The sequence below is a fragment of the Chaetura pelagica genome, unplaced genomic scaffold, assembly GCF_000747805.2.
Source record: "Chaetura pelagica isolate M959 unplaced genomic scaffold, ChaPel_1.0 scaffold401, whole genome shotgun sequence".
NCBI lineage: Eukaryota > Metazoa > Chordata > Aves > Apodiformes > Apodidae > Chaetura > Chaetura pelagica.
Window position 1 is genome coordinate 1,825,326 of NW_009952259.1, and position 21,615 is coordinate 1,846,940.

A 21,615-nucleotide genomic window follows, 5' to 3' on the forward strand; every position below is an offset into this window, starting at 1 on the left:
GTAGGGAAAATAGTACTGTTCACACAGTACCTGGGATGAATGATATCCTCTCCCACTGTAAACAATTAAACAAAGCAGTTTAACCACTTAATTGGGTTTTTCTAACCTATCTTCAATTTAAAACATTTAACATAGGATTATTTTTTTTAATATACCTAAAATTCTTTGGCCTGGCTGTACACACTGCACTGACCAGTCTGACCTTCTCTCTTTTCCCCTGAAGAAACACTAACAGTTGCAGCACAAGCCCAATTTCTAAAAAGAGGACAGTGTGGCTTCAGGCCTTCTGAATTGAGGAAATCTGCAACCAAAATCCCTTAAAAATGATTTTTTGGGACCAATACAGTGTATTGTTTAAATTGTTACTCTACTCAGCTGTAAAATACAAGTGACCATAACTGTTCCATTATAATCTGCTAGAAATCCTTTGAGGTTTTGGCCTGGTTCTCAAAACACTAGACTTTTTTATCATCCATATATAGACTATATTTCCTGTCATTTTAATGATCATCTTAGGAGCTTATGCAAATTTCACCTTTCAAAATGTTTTTTTATGTTTCCTAGTCATAAATATTTCTATTCATTTTGTTGTGCTTTGCAGATTTCTTGTCATGTTGTGTTATGGAGTTCTGCCTAATGAGGTATTTCTATGTGCTGCCTTTCACTTTAACACTAGATGCAGGCAGGGGAAACAAACAAACATGTAATTCAGCTATTTTAGTGACAGAAATTAAACTTATTTAGTAGATTCTCAGTCATAAGTGAATGAGCAAAAATTCTGAGGGAGAATAAGTTCAATCATTGTGTTTTCTAATTTATCACAATGGATTCTTGATCTCATTAAGTCTCCTCCAATCCAAGGTTCTCCTCAGTGTATCCAGGGAGGAAACAAGACAACTCTTTCCCCAAGATTCATACTGCAAACAAGATACCCTTTTGTTCCCACGCTTCCTATTCTGCAGCACAGATTGAAACCACAGAATGAATCATACCTCAAGATGATATATTAGCAATCATCTTATGGATGGTAATTTTTTAATGATATATAATTGAGGCCATCTCATTTGCGTGCACTGAAATGTGCCCATCAGGTGTGTTCTCTGCATCTCTAAATGCAGGAAGATCAAAAGCAATGTGTAAAATGTCAGCATGTTTTTCTCATTTTTCTGTGTTCTGTACTAGGAATCATCCAAAAGAAAGAAAATTAAGATCTCCAGGTTATAAAATAAAAGTTCTTTTCTGGGTTACTTCTCCAAGAATTCCTTTTTGACTGACTGATAACTGATTCTAGGTCTACATATTCCCATAACAACTATCCCCCTGTTCCACCAGGTACTGCTTAATAAACATACTGGAAATGTTAGTAGAACCTTTTAGCATTAAAATGCTCAATTTTGATCAAGAACTTCTAACCTCAAGTAATGATATTAATGAATATACTGTATTTCATAGAAACGTAAAAGTTGGAAGGGACCTTAAAGATCATCTAGTTCCAATCACCCTGCCATGAGCAGGAAATCCTTCCACTAGACTAGGTTGCACAAAACCTCATCCAACCTGGCCTTAAAAACCTCCAGTTGTTGGCTGATTACTCATTTTCCTATCAGAATAAACCCTTCAATGCTACAAAATCAAAAGAATTACACATTTAAAACCTACACGATTTTACAATGTAACTAAATTGTCTGCAGTGTAACAAAACCATGCAAAGTGATTTGTTTATTAAATGGTTTTGATAGGATAATTTTTTACAGAAGTGATCAGGTTTATTCAACCAAGGAAACTTGTTTTGAATTAAGTACTGCATTTGTTTGCTTATTTATTCATTTTCAACAAACAGAAGCATTCTTAGCTTCCTCTTCTCCCCCTCTTGTCCCCTCCTTGTCCTTTCAGTGTTAAGGAGAACAAATATATTTTAATTACTATTCCTTTTTTTTAAATTCAATTGAAATTTCTCATTTTAGAGCTCTCTGTCATTAAGGTGATGCCCACAAATGCCGTAACTCCTGTTTGCACCTATTTTAGCTCTGACAACCTAACAATTTCTGATATTGAGTTTAGTATTGTTCATTGATTGTATCATAAACTGAATATGCAGTAGCTTCTTAGACTGCATAAGATTAAAAAGATTAAAAGAGAAGTGTGTGCTTGTCAGCAGATTCAATTCAATTTGTTGCCTAAGAGCTAATTACCTGATTTACTAATACAACAGTTTTCATACATAATCCAACCCACTGACTAAAAGACAAAACTCATTCCAGTGCTCTTATTTGCAAATCACAGAGGACTTAAGATCTGTCCGGATTTCATTGAGTTATTGGATGGCCATGAAATAACTTGGAAAAACACAGTAATTTCTCCAGATCAGCACATAGCAGACACTAGGGAAAAGAGAACTACCAACTTCAGAAAGTATCCCAAGAAAATCCCCCAGCCTGGAAGGGAAAATCAAGTGGGTGATGACTCCATCTAGAGGAATCAAGAGGTAAAAAAGATGCTGCTGTCCCTTCCACCCTCTCCATCCAGAAAAAGCCAACACAGTTCCTTCCAGATTACCTTATAACAACTTTCAATAAAAGGGACACTGAAAACAAATTAATAAATAAATAAATCAACATATGTTACAGTTCTCAGCAACCTGAGAAAACCTTTTTCTTTTCACACAGACCTGATGAAGGAAAATAGAAGCATGAGGGTGTAGTTGCAAGATGTTGAACTTCCACTCACAAAGCCAAACCTAATGACTGTGGAAATACTTGCCAATTTGTAGATGCAAGTCCATTAGAGTCTCTAAGTCTTCTACAGAACTTGTTTTTATTTTTCCCCACTGAGCTCAGGAGAAAAAAATCTCTCTCCATGAAAAATACTGTCACTTTACAGGATTAGTCTAATTTCAGCATCATCCTGGATGACATTTGCTAAAAGTGTGTAATCTTGTCTACAGTCATGAAAACACTGCAATAAAATGGTTACCAAAAAACCCAAAAATAGAGTTCATGTTTTGAGGTTTATGTGCTCATTATGCTCTGGGCTTCAGAACTTTTACTCAAGAAAAGTGAAGTAAATGAAGTTAAAGTTAATATTTTTACTTTTTTGTTTTTTAACAGAAGTGTTATAGTTATGTTAAACTCTCAATATGAAGCCTAAATGCAACATTTTGTGAGATGAAGGTGAATTTCATCTCTCTCTGCAAAACGTAGTATGAATTTTATCAAGTGCTGAACTAGTTGATACAAGTACCTGACAGCCTAGTGCAGATGTCTTTTAGAGAGTGAGCAAGAAGCAGACCACAGAGGCACTGACATGCTGCCTACTTCAAAGAATCACAATTAATGGGGAGGATTCATACAGCCAGATGCTTTAGGAATTTATATTAATTATGATATGCACATCAAGTCTTTAAAAACATCAAATTACTCCCAAAATTCTATTTTTTAAGAAGCTGAGGGTATTTTAGACCTAATTGAGGGATCTGCCTTGACAAGAGTTTTGAAAAAAATGAAGATGGTAATTAATTAAGAAGCAGATGCTTTAACAGATGTTTCACTAGTTACTGTCACATCTCATGACTCTTGTTTTCCTAACTCCATGTAACCTTAGACATGCTGTGTATTACCATTGTTGGAAAACTCATTCCCTCCCCATCCCATCCATGCAGAGAGAATATAAAATGCTGTCAAATAAAATGGTTCTACACAAAGTGTAATCAGCAGAGAATCCTGCTTCTGTATAATCTACAGATACATTTCCACTGCATGTTTCACATAATTACCCTGCATAGAAAAAAAATATTTAGAGATGATCTTTTAAAATAAGCTGGTAGAACACAGTGCTGTTTTATTTTCTAATTGATATGTATACTCTTCCTACCTACAATGAGAAACTCCATTTGTAATCAGGGAATACAATATTAATAATATAGTTTTTACTTATGTTCTTTCTGGTTTCTAAAACCACTGTTTAAAATCTGAAACACTTCATTGCATATTAAATAAAACAAATGAAAAATAATGAGCTCTGCTGTTTTTTCCATAGATCAATAATAATGGGAAATTTATCCCAAAATCATAATAGAATCATAGAATGGTTTGAGTTGAAAGGAACCTTAAAGATCATCCAGTCCCACCCCCTGCATGGGCAGGGACACCTCCCACCAGACCAGGCTGCTCCAAGCCCCATCCAACCTGCCCTTCAGCACTGCCAGGGATGGGGCAGCCACAGCTTCCCTGGGCAACCTGGGCCAGGCTCTCACTGCCCTCACAGGAAAAAATTTCTTCCTAAAGTCTAATCTAAGCCTGCCCTTTTCCAGCTTAAAACCATTATTCCTTGTTCTCTCTCTCCCTGCCCTTGTCAAAAGCCCCTCCCCAGCTTTCCTGTAGCCCCTTCAGGCACCGGAAGGCGCTTTAAGGTCTGCCCAGAGCCTTCTCTTCTCCAGGCTGAACAATCTCAACTCTCTCAGCCTGTCTCCAGAGCAGAGCTGCTCCAGCCCTTGGATCATTTTTATGAACCACCTCTGAACTGGCTCCAAGAGCTTCATGCCCTTCCTTTGTGTTGGGGCTCTAGTAAGGACACTGATGCGTGTATTAAAAAGCAAAAAACCTGCATCTCAGGAAAACCTAACACCAAACCAGAAAACTTCTTCAAGAGAAAGCTCGACAAGCCTCTGCTTTTGTGAACAGGCATGAAACATTTAGTATTTGTACCTCAATTATGCCTTTTTATTCTTCTGGTTACATGTCATTCTCTTCCAGCACTCCTTCCTAGTCTCCGCATGACTGGACTCCTCAGACCCACCTTCTCCTGAGGCAAGACAAGCCATCTTTGCCAAGAGGAGGGGACCTGAGGGACTCCTCACCTCCTGCTGGGGACCTTTACATCCCTTCAGGAGGATGGTGTGACTCTGCAGAGCCAGCTCACCTGGTTGTACAGGGCGCAGATGTGCAGCGCTGTGTTTCCCGAGGCGTTCTGCGCACACATGTCGGCGCCGTAGAAGAGGAGGTGCTCTAGATGTTGGACGTGTCCATATCGACAAGCCTGTCCAGAGAAGCAGTCATATTTTTGTTATTATACAACCTAGGCAAGCTCTCCAGAGAAAGGTTTTTAGCAGAGAAGATACTACTTTATTTAGGGTTCCATTTTTAGAACCATCTCTGGACTGAACGGGAGGATCAACACCCAGAAGTTCCTGCCCATGCATAAACCATAAATGTGTGCAAGTCTGTGCATAAATTGAAACATCTGATTATTTGAGAAGTGGCAGCTTAAGGGGTCGAGAAAACACAAAGTCTGGTGCTTTTTATCCACTGATATTCATAGCTGCCAAACGTGACAAAAAGACTGACAAAATACAAGGGGTTTTTGTCCCGCTAATCTTCGGGATGCTGCCCACTAGATGGCAGCGAAGATGATCAGATTTCTAAGACTTGTTCTTTAAGGTGGGAAAACGGGAGAAATCCGGTCAAAATTCAAGTAATAACCTTCTTGATTCTATGATGTCAAACAGATGCACAGTATTCACAGGGCACTGATCCAGAGAGGGAAAAATCTTCAAGAGTTACTTTATCTGTCACCCAAATAAAGGGTCAGACCCTGAATACTTGGAAATATGAGTCTATGGATGAGACTCCTGTGGAATTAGAAACCTTCCTAACTAACAAGTTTGATACAAAAAAAAATCAGAGTATTCTCATTCATCAGTTTCGTGTCCTTGGCCATCTCCCCCATTGCACACCAACTAGGCATCTCCCAGTCTGTCATGTTTTTCACTTCCCATCTCCTCAGATTGGTATCATTCCTCTACAATGACATGGAACATAAACTGAGAGATACAGGTGTGCCAAGCCATGCACTCTGTCTTAGGTACCTTATTACTAGTGACTTCAGTGGGAGTTACTAACCTACACACCTTGCAACTTGAATCAGAAAAATACGCTCGTTCAATGCACACATTAAATCTGAGACACATCCCCTCTCCCAGTCTAGTATCCAAACCATTACATCTTTTCTTCCTCCACTTTCAGCACACAGAAAGAGAAAAAAAACCAGTGTTTATTAACTCCTAAAATACAGGAGGGAGACAGGTATCTCCAGAGTATATTATTTTTATTACTATCCTAACACAGCATGAACCGCCACCAGAATGCCACATTTTTTCCCCTTTCCTAGAAGGGTAACCCAGAGACTTAACTCCAACAGTTAAAGTTTGTGCTAGCAAAAGGAAAAACACACTTGTTACCAATTATTTCCTGGCTATGCAAGGTAACTCCATCACCTTCACACAGATGACAACATATGGGATTGTATCAAATCACCACCTTTCTTTATTCTCTGAGGAATGCTGGTATTACTGACTACTGAAAACAGATTGTCCATAATCCAGAAGTAAACACTGATTTATTTAGAATAGGTTTTGAAAGCTCTGTTTCATTACAGGAAATAATAACTGTATAGATACAACCATGTATAAGGCTGATTTTCAAAGCAAGGAATTTTTCCCTGTATTTTCAGGGAGTCCAGATGGGGTAATTCTTGGATCCAAACAAACCATTTTCTCCACATCCACAAAAACAATGGTAGTAAATTAACATTTTTTCTTCCCTACAAGAAATTGATCCAAATGACCACAACCTGAGCACACACAGGGAAAAGCTCAGATCCCTGCCCAAACCTGGGTACCAAAGCCATTTCCCATTTTTTCAAAGAAAAAGAGAAAAGAAGTTGTGTGCTAAAAAGATGAGTGTGCAGAAACAACAGTGTCAGATAACCTAAGCAGGCCTCTAATATTAATTACTCATATCTTTATCTGATCATCCTACATCAGTTCCATTTTTTTTGTGATTACTCAAACTCATCCATACAGAGAAAAGACATAAAATAGCTGCAATGAAACCAGCATTGCTTGAATCTTCAAACTTTGCAAATTACTGAGTTTCTCACTATGCAAAGACAAATTAAGAATCTGTATGCACTCTTACAGAACTATTGCCTAAGATTCAGACACTCCTGGAGAAGACAACATAAGAGAGTTCAAATGCAACATATTGGTATGGTCTTTTTTTCAGAAAATGCCTTCCTAAACCTTAAAAGTATTTTAAGGCATACAATCTAGGTGTTTGGAAGGTCCTGCCTTCCCAATAGCTACAGCCAAGCTGATCAAGATGTGCCAGCACTAGATGAATTCTGGCACCACAGCTGACTCAGGGTGTCATGAGCACCTCCCAAAAGAGGTTTCTTTATAGAGTGTGCTACCAGTTTTGGCCACACATTTCATGTGTAAGACAGAAAAGGAAGAGTCATGTACAAACAGCACAAGAGAAATCACTGGAGTTCCAGGCTCCACACATGGAGAGAATGAAAACTGACTCAAGTGGCGAGTTTGTGAGAGTTTAACATCCTGCAGTGCAACACAGTGAAGGATCCTAGCAGCAGGACTCTGGACCCAAATCTTCCTGTAAAGTTCATCAGTGAGAAAGGAGAAAAAAGTGTAACTCAGTGTTATACCTTCTCCTCTGAAAAACCTGCAAGAAGCCTTACCCAGGACACTAAAACTGGCATCTAACAAAAACATTGAGTTACACATTTTTTTAATGTAGTGTCCCTACCAGGATGCTAAGCTTCCAAAAGTCCATTATACAAATGGGACTAGTGCAAATTCTGCAGCAAAATCCACAGTAACATGGGATTTCAAAGTTAGAGAATTCCACTGGAACAGTTTCCAATGATTCACGACAGCAGGATGCAAACTTATAAGCAAATAGAAACACAAAGTCATCCCATACTTGTGACTAAACATCCCCAAACAGTTTTCAAATCAGGGTCTAACCACAGAACACGTGGCACATTTCCTCATGCAACTTCAACTCCAACCAAAAAGGAATCTTTCCTACCTGGTGGATTTCTTGCCATCCATTTTCATCTTTGCAACTGACTGTGGCATGTTCATGAAGTAACAGTTCACAGCAGTAGGGATCCCCTCCTACAATAGCTGTGTGGTACAGTGGTGTCAGGCCACAGCTGTCCTTGTAGTTAGGAGATGCTCCAAGCTCTAAAAGGGTCTGAAAACAATCACAGACTGTGAAAAAAAATATACTTTGGAGGGACTTCTAACTATTAAGGGACTGTCTTACATGAAAAAGTATTTTAAAGGTTGATATTTGCATTGAAAAGTTTTTTTGCTCGCTTCTTTATAAGATGATAGAATGGGCACCAGCACAGAGTAAGTCAAGCAAGGAATGATCTGGGAAGAAATAGGATCTAAAGGAATCTCTGTAATAGAGACAGTGATGAAAGGATGAGTGGAAATGTCCAATCTTCATCCTCTCATTAAGTTCAGAAATCTCAGTTCTGAAAATGGCCTATGCAACACATTCACCTCTTCAGCTGCAAGGTGCTTTATCAAAACTGGCATGTAATTTGAATATCTGTCAGAAGGAAATCAGGAAAAGCCATAAACACAAGATTTCAACTAGAATATCAAGGTGATTTAAGAATACCTGTTGAAAAAAAACAACAACAAAACAAAAAACAGAAGTGACTGTGCTAAAATATAACATGTAATCTATGCCTCTGGCATTTGCCTTCACAGAGGAAAGCAACAATAACTCTATTCCTGTTGCCTCAGACAGATCTTTCCTCACCTATCCATGAATAAGACTACATTTCACCACTTTTTTTTCCTACCAAACGAAATTAGAAATGAAAAAGCCCTTTATCAAAAGCAAATCCTAAGATTTAAAAGCCACCAAAAAAGCACTAGAACAAGCACATATTAAAGAGTCCATTGAGGACAATATCATAATTAACTGAAAGCATTCTCCTTTTTATATATAATTTTTTTTCTATAAAATAATGTATCATTTGCTACTGAAAGCATTTACCTTGAGGGTTACTTGGTTCTTGGCCCTGGCTGCTTTGTGCAGAGCTGTCATTCCATCTTTGGCTCTGAAATCTAAATGTGCTCCTCCATTTTTCAGAGCTTTTATCACTTCCACCGTATTGTCAAGCTGAACTGCCAAAGTTAGGGGTGTTTCTAAAGGGAAGAATAGCATGTACTTGAGAAAAGATGAACAAATTCATAAAATAAGGAACATTTGCTGTAAAAATGCTAAGTTTATTAAAAAAAAAAAAAAAAAAAAAAGGTACTACTTCGTGCTGCTTGTTTTACTGTTCTGACCTCCACTTTCCAGGTCATGATAGTTCGGGTCCAGTCCTCGGTCCAACATTTTTGTGATTTTTTCCACTGAGAGATGGTGGATATAATCCATAAATTTTCTCAAATTAGCCTGAAGACAAAGAGTGACAAATTAATTATTCTCCAATCTTAAAAAGAACATGTTCACTGAAAGTGAAATACTATCAATCGATGTCAATAAACTTTGACATCACTGAACAGTAACTAATTCACATTCCTGGAGGACCTGACTTTATACTGAGAGCATAAACCTTACAGTTTATAAAGCTCAAAAAGTCAAAGAAGATTCTGGGGTTTATAGTTTTAAGGAAAAAAAAATGTAAGTAAGATATTAGTGTGGTATATGGTTATATGATTCTTACTGTTTTGACCTGCAAATGAGTCTAAAGCCACAGATCAGTATTTTTGCAGCAGGCTGAAAGCACACTGTGTTTACAAATCAAGGTTAATAAAAAACCTACATGTGAAAGAGTCAATCATGGGAATTGTGCTCCAAGAGAAATTCCCAGATCACCACTCACACATCCCTGCTGGCGCTGGAAGCACGTACTCTTTGTTGTTCAGCCATTGGCCCAGGCATTAATGAATTCCTACTTAATCTCAGTTTCTCAGCCACATTACTTTGCTAAGTAGGCAATTCTGAACTTGTCCAGTAAATTGGGAATACCTTGGTATGAAGCTTGGCCAGCTGTTTTTCATCCAGGTTGAACTGTTTGTACACTCTTCTCTTGTATCGAAACTGAGGGAAAAAATAAAAAGGTATCAATTTAAAATGTCTTATTTGTCTTAAAAACTCATCATAGCATATTCTGGCCTTAACAGAAAGTACTATCCACAATGATGCAGATTTATGCAAAAAGGCTTAGTATTTTCTTTTGAATATTCACCAATAATCAGCACCCTGCTTAACATAGTGGCATTGCAGATTTACAGTTCAATTAAGGAAAATTCATATTTTGCCTAAATGTACTGAAATCAGTGGAGGTGTGGGGGAAATGAGATGAGCCCCTAGAGTCTACATAAATAAGCAAGAATTAGAGTGTAAAGAGCTTTTCCCTAAGGGTATCTGTGCACTTGCATTTACAGCCTCAGACAGACAGAAGAACTCGGGAGACACGTTAAATAAAAACCATATGTGTTTCAATATTTCAGCTAAACATTTCTGAAATAAAAATAATTTTAAAAAATTAAAAAAAAAAAAAAGGATTCCTGAAAAATCCCTTAATCAACACAGGCAGAACTTGCACGAGAATAGTTCTGATGTTTAGCAGGACTGGTCCTGTGAAGGAGGTTCAGAGAATTGCCTCTTATTTTTGGCTGAAACTCACATTTTGCCCTGAACAGCTCTCTACCCTGTGGCCAGAGTAGCAAGATCTGTGGCAAAAATCATGGGGTTTACACAGTTGCAATTTCCTATCATCTAATTGTACTGTGAAGAATTCAAGGCAAGGTGCACCTCTGTTGGACAAGGAGGCTGCACTGAATGAGGCTCTAATTCTGGCTTTTCACAAGGCCACTTTTAATCCCTGAACTCCAATCCTTTAGCTGCAGTGAGCAGAGTTCTCCAACCACTGAACACTCATGAAACAGAACATGACAAAGAAATAGAAAGTGGTTATTTAACCTGTGTGTGGCTATAATATGGACATCAGTGACTGAATCTCTGAAGTGAGCTGCTAGGAAATCTAGGACTTGAAACCTTCTCTGAACCCTGGTTCTTTTTCCTTCGATTTGTGTTGCAGTGGAGTAGGTCTATTAACTGCAGATTATTAGTGGTTGATGTACCACCATACAAGCAATACCAAAATCAATTAAATACCAGTTTCACGCCCCAGTTTCCAGCTATACTGTGTGATCTGGCTCTGTTCCATGCTTGGCCAGTGTCATAATAGTTCTGCTCAGTTTATCCCCCAGCTGCTCAGCCTCTGCATGAGCAATGGAGAGGGGGCAGATTCCCATGTCTGTGTGACTGCTTCACACAAACACATCCTCTCTTCCCCTGCTGCTTTCCCAGGAGACAGCCAGATGAAATCTGTGCGCTCTGAAGGAGAGCACAGAAGGAACTAGATGTGGGGGAGAGGGATGTGTAGAAAAAAAAGCTTTACTGAAACAGAAAGACCCTCTCTTTGGGAGAAAGCAACGGCTGGTTATTCAGCAGCTGCTACCTACTACTACCACCCTACTACTACAAACCTAATCAGAGATCCAAAGACTGCTCTAGAACCTTACATTCCTTTATTAAATCACAGAATAAGATACATCTCCTGTGCCCTCAGCAGAGGAACACTCCAAAATCAGATATCCCAGACAGGCTGATTCTTTGCAGCCTTTTGGGGATTAAACATGGAACAGCTTCATTGAGCAAGTGAATGCCCAGCACTTCTGTGAGCAAGGGCTCAGCTTCAGGCTTGCTCACCACTATCTCCCAAATGCAATTCAAGTGCAGGTAGAAGCCTCCAATACATCTTACTGTACAGTTTGTACCAGATTACAAATGTTTTGGATATTAGCTCCAAAAATACCTCCAGTGAAGGAACTCCTTTATTCACTGGCTGTGGGTATTCCCTGAGAAGTCGTTCTTCATCCAAAAACTTCCCATCTCTGCCATTGCTTGCAGGCTGGAATAGTCCATAATTCAGGACATCTTTCAAACTCTGATTCAAACTGCACAAAATTCGTTGTTTTGCAACCCACACTGAAGCTTCTGGGTTAAATCTAATGCATTTCTGCAAGGAGAAGTTATTTTTTAAAATCTCATTAACGAAAAAAGCATTTGAATAACATCTTACATTCTGAAATTTTCAAATACCATAAATACACACAAATATAAACCCACAAGCTCCATGAGAAAATATACATCAACAGAATTACATTCCAGGCGTAAAATCCTCTATAATAATTAATGCACAAGTACTGTGAAAACACAGGATGCTTCAGGTCCTTTCACAGACTTTAGAGACCACATTCTTCTTCAGAGAAAGGACACCTGCAGGACAAACCTGTCTGAAAAGCCAACTGAGAGGGACGTTGCAAGATGTTTCACCATCCACCTGATTCCAGGCTGTTCTGACAATCAGATCCACAAAACTTCACCCAAAAAATGGGATTCAGGCATGAATTCTAATCCTTTTTAAGATAGATTTATCTTAAGGTGTTTCCTTTAACTTTATCCACTGCTGTTTCTGCAGTGCTCATCTCTGCAGCATCTGCTGGTATTCAGACATGAATTCTAATCCTTTTTAAGATAAATTTATCTTGTTTCCTTTAAGTTTATCCACTGCTGTCTCTGCAGTGCTCATCTCTGCAGCATCTGCTGGCATCTTTCTAAGGTTCTGAGGTCAACCATAAGAAAACGGTTGTAGTTTGTCTTTTAGAACCAAGCCTATTTGTCCTGGCAAGCTCTGCACACATCTGAAAGTCACCTCTGATCCGTTGTACACAAATCAAAAAAATTCATTGGAATATTTCAATTCTGAATTTTGAAGAGCAAACTTAATCTTGCATTCCAAATTCCTGCACACTGATGAGAGTAAGTCACTATGTGCACCAGAAGGACTGGAAGAAGGGAAACTGCAAGAAGGGAAGACCATACCTCACCTGCTCCAGCTAAAGAGAAGATATTAATTCAATGGGAATCATGTTCATGATCCAGAATCTCTGAGAAATAATATTTGTCCATTAAAAAAAAAATAAATCTACCAGCCAACACATTTTTTTCACCAGCTTCACAAAGTTGTCACTCATACAGAACTGCACTACAAGAGAGGAACTATGATGGATGGTTTGCACAGCTGCCTCCACAATGTGACTGTTAGAATATCAAAATACAAGTTCCTCTATTCAATAGAAGAGGTTGATTTTAAAGAAGTGACAAGCAACAAGTGGAAAAGGCAGATGAGAGCTGGGTATCATGAAAAAAAAATCAAAATGAGCAAGTGGCTCATTTTGATTTGTGCTTGGTGTTGAACTAAATTATTGGAGGCCCTGCTTTTCTTCACCAAAATGCATCTAGGAAACAGAATTCATGAGATGAAAAGTAAAAAAACCCAGTCTGGCCACATCATCATCAGGTGGTGGATCAGGTCACCTGTCCAGATCAAGGGCATAAGAACAGATGTCAGCAGTATCCACAATGCTTCCAGTGTCAAGCTGAAGATAAAAAAAAGGAAGATCAACTGTAAGCAGAAAGCTGGAAAAGGGGAGGTTTAGGTCAGACATTAGGAAGAAATTCTTCCCTGTGAGGGTGGTGAGACCCTGGCCCAGGCTGCCCAGAGAAGCTGTGGCTGCCCCATCCCTGGCAGTGTTGAAGGGCAGGTTGGATGGGGCTTGGAGCAACCTGGGCTGGTGGGAGGTTCTGTACATGCAGCGGTTTCAGAACTAAGGTCCCTTCCAACCCAAACCATTCTATCATTCTTTGATATCATGATACAGAAGAAGACTTACGAAAATTGGCAAAGAAAAACCTGGACTAGGTCCGAGGCAGTGGATGACAGTACAGGCTAGAAACCAGGAAAAATGAAGGCATCTTAAGCAGAAATGTGACTCAAGCTGCAGTTGTGACAACTCGGTTGGGTTCCTACCACCATAAGAATTCCACAAACTAAGCAAGTGTTCTATCCAAGAAAGAAAAGCACTGCAGGCAAAGTTTCTTCATCACAAAGACAAACAAATGCTGGGAAAATTGAAGAAAGGATACAGAAGCATTTAAAAAAGAAAAAGAACCAAAAAGTAGCTGTAACTTAAGGTATTATTTTACCAAACTGCCACTTACCAAACAACACTTTGCACTAAAAGCCCAACACACAAAAAAAACTCCCAAACTCAAAAAACAGGGGGGGAAGGAGTCAGTAAATGCTCCTTAATGAAATGGACCAGTACAAGAGATGGACAGAAAACATTTCAGAGAAGTCTCAGGCAGACCCAACTTTATCTCAGCATCAGAATTTAATAAAACATGAATCTGAGCATTTTGGTTTTAAACATAACCTAGAGGGAGCATGTAAGTACAGGAGAAAATAAAAGCGCAGAACAGCCACCATGTGGTGGTAATTAAATGATTAAAATATTCCTTAAAACAAGTGGTTGACAGATCTGTTCTTGAAGGTTGGGAAAAAGAGCAGTTCTAAGCACAAGCACTGGACATCACTGTCATAATATCAGGCAAAGGAGATTTTATTGGCAGCAGCTACAGGAGAACTGGACTCCTTCCATCTCCAGGCAGAATCACCTGTGATATGTTCCTACATCAGCTGATAAAGAAAAAGGATACAAGACTTACTCTGGATTCGGACCAGAGAGGTCCAGAGAGAGGTCAGTTATGCCAGACATCACAGAGGAAAGCCCAGACACCTTATTTCCCCCAGTATTCCATGTCCAAAAGACATCCAGTGCCCCAAGGCATAAGGTGCTGGGCAGCAGACTGCTGGGGGCTGCCAGCTTTGCTTCCCAGGTAGGAAACAAGGAAAGATGCAGATCTATCACCAGTCAGTGACACTGACAGTATGACACTGAATTTCACTGCCCTCACGTTAAGGGCAAACACAACTGAGCATTGCCTAAAACCCTGCACCACTATTGCAAGGAGAGGAGGAACCCATCAGTGACTGTCATTTCCATCTCACCAGCAAGTAGTGGGGATCATTTTCCAGCCACAGCCCTCTGGGCTGGATGAACTGCAAATAAGCTTCAAGACAGAAGAGATCACACCTGTGTTCTGCCCTCTACAAAGCATGTAGTAAAGCTGAGCCTCTCAGCTTATTCAATCAGGAAATTAAATGGTGGATAACATGACTTTTTTACTCACTCTCCCATGCACTTGTATTTGTGAATCTGGAGGGCTTTCTATGCTCCCCATTCCTTCAGTAATTTTACTGAGGTCAGGAAATCTTTCAATCACTCACTAAAATATTCTCCACCCTCCTTCCTGAGCTAAGGATGATACATGAATACAGATCATGCAGAAAAACAATAAATAATTACTCTCTGTAGAAAGTATTGTTTCAATACATTGGATTATCATCTGAACTGAAAAGGAGACAAAAAAGAATTGATATAAGAACAGAAAAGTAAGTATTTCTAAGAGCTTTTTATGAACTTGTCAAGGTTTACATTATCCTTAAAGTTTCAAAAGAGAATAAAAGGGCAATGGGTGATAATTATAAAGTTTTCTATAGCAGCACATCCTACTTAATGATGCCTGGTGCTTATCTCATACATGTAATGAAATAAAGGCAATTTACACCACAGGCACTGCAGATGAGCAAGCTGTTATTCCTAGTCATTTTAGGAAAGGTTTCAAAGCTCTTAGTCTTCCTGTTTGCAAACCTCAACCCAGATTTCACTTTTCCATACAAGAATTTCTGGGCTAATAAATTAAATCAGAAAGAGATCATCTGCTATAGCACCATTTAAAACAATTTCATTACTTTTCATTAAAGAGTTTCTTGAAAAGAAAAAACATATGCAGAAAGTAAAGCAATAAAATGAACAAATGAAACATGAAACTGAAAATACTTTTTAATTTATTTCAGTTCCTAAACAAAAGGATTTTTGAAAAAATTGTTTTAACAACATCAATAAAGGACTTATTATTGGTCTAAAAAAAAGAGGAATGAAATAAGAGGCTTTCAGGAGGCTGTCAGTTCTGGTTTTAACAGCAGAGTAACCTAGCAAGTAAAGCTAATCTTTCCATTTTGCTGGGCCTCCTCATGGAGCACTGAATGAAGTCAAAGACATAGCAAAGCTGGTAGAATCATCAATCGTCTCCAACCATGTCATTAGAGCTTGTCTTGACAGAGCCAAAATCCTTTGAAATCTAGAATGTACAACACTGGATTTCAGTATTCTAATCAATGCTGCAATCAGAGACCCAAGGTGATGAGACCTTCAGCCAAGATTTAATACAAAACAATAAAAATCCCACACGTGGCTCCCAGAAGCCTCAGTCCTGCTGCGCCCTCTAAAGTCTTCGTGTCCAGCCCCAGATCCACTCCAGTTCCTTTTCACAGAGATTAATCTTACACCATACCAACTAATGGAATGATATTCTAATTTCAGCACCATTCTTCATCCAACAGAATTTTTTTAAGTACAAGAATTTCAGAGGCAATGCTGCCAACTCCAACACAGATACCTCTGTCTGCAGCACGGTGCAGATGAGGCTTTAAAAAGAGAGTTCTCCAACCACACCTGAGGCCACACTGTCAAAACTGCTCTTCCCTGTCAGCCTGCAGACAGGTCATCTCTATCCTTCTAAAAATGAACTTCATTAAAAAGAAAGGAATAATTTCATCTGAGAGAGATCTTCGACGACAGCACAGTGTGATGCAGATCTTAAATGTCAGCACAGAGTGATGTATGCAGCACACATCCATAAAAAAAAATGTGTTTTTATAATCATCTTTGAGATGAAAAAAGTCTGATGCCCACCATCAATTGAAAACCCCAACAGCAGCATTCAAGGAGGCCCAGGGTAATTTAGATTATTAATCACAAACTTGGACAAGATCGAAACAGTAACTCCCAAGACCTTCTTCAGGATGAGATTGTTATTCCTGTTGTAGCACTTGTGGAGGGATATAATTGCTTTACATACAAAGTTATAACAGCAAACTTTCCCAACTTTATACTCCTAACATTCCATGCATTGAATTTTTCACATTCAACCAGAAAAGAAACATAACTTGGTAGCCCCTTGTGAGAGAGAGTAATTTGGATGGTAGATTTCTAATACGTAAGGAGCAGCCAAGATTTTTCTTTTTATTAAAAAAAAAAATCTCACTTTTATTCTCATTTTCTCAAGTAATCAGACATTTAACTAACAGAAAGTCTGTCCAACTCTTCCTGTGAGATATGAGAGACTAAATCTTTTGTTGAAAAGACTTTAAAAGAATAGAAAAATAGACTTGAACTTCTTCAATTAAAGAACTGAAGAACAGACTTAGGGACACCAGATATAGCCATAGGTACACATGCTGGCTTGCAAATTACTCCTCTAAGAATATCAGGAAAGGTCTGTTTTGTCCTCTCTGAGATGTTTCCAGTCTAAGTGGGGAGAAAGGGTGAAAGAATAAAAGAGAGATCTCATGTCATTGTAAAAAACGGTGGACCATTACAATGCCATGCTTCACTCTTCCTCCAAAGCCAGTGTGTTGATTTCTCTGGGGGGAAGTCTGAGAAACAACATAAGGGCATAAGAGCAAAGGAGCAAGGGAAGATTTATTTGTGCTTCTCCTCCCTCACTTTGATGCTCTAAAATCCACCAGCTCTCTAACAAGGATGTCTTTTCATGGGAGGATGACAGAGGAAGACAACAAATATGGAAGAGAGAATCTGATGGCCTCTTGCTAGACCCCAGTTTAGTATAAATCACAAACTACCTCATGACAGAGAAACCAGAGAAGACAAAGAGGTTACTTATTTATGAGGCTTTTCCAGAGACAACATGAGATTTTGGAGTTCATCCCTCATCTTCTGATGCAATTTTAGATGCCTAATTCTCTTTCTTCTACTCAAACAGCCCTGAATGCAGACCAGAAAGGCATTTTGCTTTATGACCACAGCTTTCATTAAGCTAATACACTAAATACACCCTAAAGGATGGGATGGTGCCCTTATGTTTAGGCAACCAGACACACCTCTAGTGTAAAAAAACTTAGCCATTATAAAAAAGAAAAACAGGACATAGCTTTTGCCTGTAACTTGTTAAAAAATTGTAAGAAAATAGACCTACTTCAGACTGAAGCCAGGAAAGCCAATCATTTAACTTCAATTGTTTTTCTTTTAATTGTAATGCAATATCTCTTACCGTTTGCTGCAGGTCAGGGATGATAATTCGAATGACTAATGTGTTGCTCTGACCCTCTTGCATTCTGCTGCTTGGCTTTTCTGCAGTTGCTCTAATTGTGTCATAAATAGTTTCCTCTTTGGAGCTGTCTGATTCAGATTCAACAGAATAGTCAGAAAAGCTTTGTGCCATTTCATCTTCACTGGAAGTCGGGCTACGAGGCATGTTCATGTTTTTTATCCTGCCAATACAAAGGAGAAAGAGAAAAAGGTAGAGTTGAAGTCTTAAAAATGAATCAGCTACAAGGTTTGTTTTCCTGGAAGTAGCACACATTTCACAATGAAGTTCTATGTTTTATCCTCCTTTTATTCCCTCACGTGATTCACATGAGTATGTAGAGTGTAATGGAAATAAATCTGGACACCAAATTACTAGGGAAGAGGAAGAATGACTGGAGAAGGAAGAAGAGCAGTAGAAGAGAGATGACCTTTCTTCCCAGGAACACCCAACCTCCCAAAGGATGAAGAAAAACCCAGCAAACCACCAGGTTCTCTGCTACATAAAAGGCTGCAAACTGTACTTAGAACTAAATCTGGCCCCGAAACCTACTTTTCCCAGTGGAAAAAGACATTTCAGGAAACTAATGGAGGTGCTAAACTAACATCATCCTGTACATTGATAAACTGTACAGGTAAGGCTTCAATTAGAGATAGTCTTTTCAAACAGCAGAATCAACAAAAAAAAAAAATAAATGCTACAGGGAACCAAACAGATGCTGCTCTGTGGTTTGGGGCTCATACAACCCCCTTTCATATCAACACCGTCAAAATCTCTCTATTGTACATCCTCAAATGCAGACTTTAGTAAAAAATTGGATCTGTGGTATAGATTGGGCTGAAATGGAACTAATGTTTATTCCAAAGTAAGGTCACTTGTCTTCAGAGGTCTCACAGTAAGAAGAGCACAACATTTTCCTTCAAGGATTTTCCAACTCCAATATCAAAAGCCTTTCCCCCCCCCATCAACTTAAAGTTTCTCCAAGAAATGAAAATTATTGTTCTATGGGAAAATGAAGGGAAAATTATTCTGGAAAAAAACCTGAAAATACTATAATAAATTTTGCAGTGCTTGGAAACCATACAGTCTCTCAGTTTCCAGAGGCCAGAAAAAACATGAACATTGTTTTTATGTTTTCTATGAGAAGCCTTTCAACACAACTTCTCTGCTTATTAATTTTAAAATAAATTTTAAAATTCTCAGTTAAAATAATAAAAACAAAACCCAAAAAAAAACCCAATTCCACTATCAGCCCACATGAAAAAAAGACATTCAAAGCACAGAAGGGTGAAATGACTTTACCAAGGTCACTTATACACCAAGCGACTGCACTGAGATATTCAAATATATGTTCTCTATGATGGTCTCACAGTGGGATCCCCCAAAATAAATAGTAAAACAACAGCAAGAGAACACTTGATACCACTGTGTTTCACAATTTAGTTTGAGGTTACTCCTTCCTTTTTGCGACCAGGTCATTCTTACAGCCTTGGTTACAAAGTAAAGAGAAAAGGCTCCTGCTCTGATTTGGTCTTTTAAGGTGACCAGATGTTTCCACCAGTGTTTCCACCAGAGGACAAGCAGTGGCAAGGAAAACCCAAAGCTTGAGGTCAAGGGCAACCATCCTCACAGCACATCACATACCCACATCATCAGGTCTGATTGTTATTTCTGATGAAGGACAATTCCAGTGTTATTATCCTCAGCTATAATTACTAACGAAGACAAAACCAGTGCATTCAAAAACCTAAAAGCTGGCCAGTTCACAGCAGTTTAATGCAAGGCTTTATTTACAAAGGAAAACTCTTGAGGGAGTATTTCAAATATTTTTTTAATGCTTCACTGAACTGTAGATTAATGCTGCTCTCCAAAGCACCTTAAGTCAATAAAAAGCATAAACATTTTTTCAATTACTTCCTTATTTATTTACCAATGCTGAATCACACGAAGGCAGAATGTCACAGGTTGGATACACAGTATCCAACATAACAAGTATAGGCCAGTGAGTGAAAGGACATTAAGACCATCATATGGTTTGTCTCTTCCCAAAGCCCTTTGAGAGCACAATATATCCCAGGGCAATGGATTCAGCTCGTCTGACAGAAAGCACTAAACTGTAATTATACAGCATCCAGACAAGGAATTGAATTAGAAAAAAACCCCGAAACTTCCAAAGGTTTTGCCAAGTGTATTTACATGCAAAAAAATACACAGAAATATCTCATTATGGAATAGCAAAGGGAAATGACTCACTGAAGAACCAACTCCCAGGTGTCAAGCACTTCAGTTCAACATAGAGTGGGACAAAGAACTCTTTGAAGAAAATTAGCACCTAATTTTCTGGCATACAGACTAAAAAAAATAATGCACAAGAACCATGGAAAAGGTAACAAAAGTCTGTATCTACAGTGGCAAAAAGAATAGTACCAGCCCCACCAGCGTGATGGATCATTTAAATGTCTTTTTTAAATGAGACACACTAACCACAGGAGAAATTAAATCAGGTCCCAATGTTGGGCAGATCCTGACAGGCAGCAGAGGTCAAGCATGTCTCCCTACATCTACAGACAAACTCAAGGCACTTTGTGTGTTTGGCTCTTAAGTTGTGTGGAGACAGAAGATACCTCCATTGGTTAACAGAGATACCAGCTGTCACAGCTCCCACAGGGAAGCTGTTATCCTTTAGGAACCGTTTTGGTTTTGTCCCAGTGACATTGCAAATATTTTCACAGAATCACAGAATGTTATGGGTTGGAAGGAACCTCTGGAGATCATAGATTCCAACCCCTGTGCCAAAGCAGGGAATACAACTAAAGCTATCACCTCAGGAAAGCAAAGCAGGTTGCCTGGCTTACCTAGGCTTGTACAGCAGAAGAAAACAGAGCATCTCAGGTTCTTATCTCCCAGCTGGCAATTCAGTGGTTCAAAAGGATATGATATTCAGCTAAAATATAGATTAAGTTTTGCTGATGTGATTGTCTAGGATGTCTTCTTTCATTTTCTTAAAAACATAACAGACCTTTGCTTCCTATACCTAAGCTGATTTTATAGCAGTATGATACATCAGTGGCTGCTTTTGGTATAGAGAGGCACTGAGTGAAGAGAAGTTTCCCTTTAAATGAATGAAAACAGATTTCTGAGGACCTTGAAAGTAAATTCCCAATGGAAACTACCACCACAACACTCTCTTCTCCACCACACATCCTCTTTATTTCCAGCTCCTGCACCTCAAGCTCCCTGTGTCCCAGCCCTGGGCACATCCCTGAACTCCTACCTGAATGAAGCCAGCACCAGCTCCAGCTGGTTAAATACCACTTCTAACACAGGGAGGCTGTAAAACAGCTGGAAAATGCAAGAATAAGAGGCTGGCTATATGCTTACCCTTATTATTCTATTTTTCCCTCAGCACCTTGCCCTTGAGCTCTGCAGGAGCACCAGGATGTTTACTCTACCTCTGTTGCCATTGCCAGGTTATGTTTCTCAGGCCAATGGGCCAGTTGAAATAAGTTGAGCTCAGATTCCTGCCTTCCCCTCACAGCAGCTTTTTGTAGATTTATTTTTTTTTTGTCCTATTGAGCCAGCA

The 21,615-nt window shown here is 39.0% G+C and overlaps 1 protein-coding gene across 1 annotated transcript in view; it reads right to left on the reverse strand.

Moving 5' to 3' along the window:
* The window catches only part of SHANK2 (SH3 and multiple ankyrin repeat domains 2), a 298,236-nt gene extending 280,036 nt beyond the window's left edge, over window positions 1-18,200 (reverse strand). Inside the window, exons 1-7 of the mRNA XM_010007431.1 lie at window positions 17,997-18,200; window positions 11,713-11,916; window positions 9,858-9,929; window positions 9,173-9,281; window positions 8,877-9,028; window positions 7,887-8,054; window positions 4,918-5,034 (exon numbers count right to left, since the gene is read on the reverse strand). Coding sequence (XP_010005733.1) covers window positions 4,918-5,034; window positions 7,887-8,054; window positions 8,877-9,028; window positions 9,173-9,281; window positions 9,858-9,929; window positions 11,713-11,916; window positions 17,997-18,200 — 1,026 coding nt within the window. The remainder of the gene's footprint in view (window positions 1-4,917; window positions 5,035-7,886; window positions 8,055-8,876; window positions 9,029-9,172; window positions 9,282-9,857; window positions 9,930-11,712; window positions 11,917-17,996) is intronic.
* Between the last annotated feature and the right edge of the window lie 3,415 nt (window positions 18,201-21,615).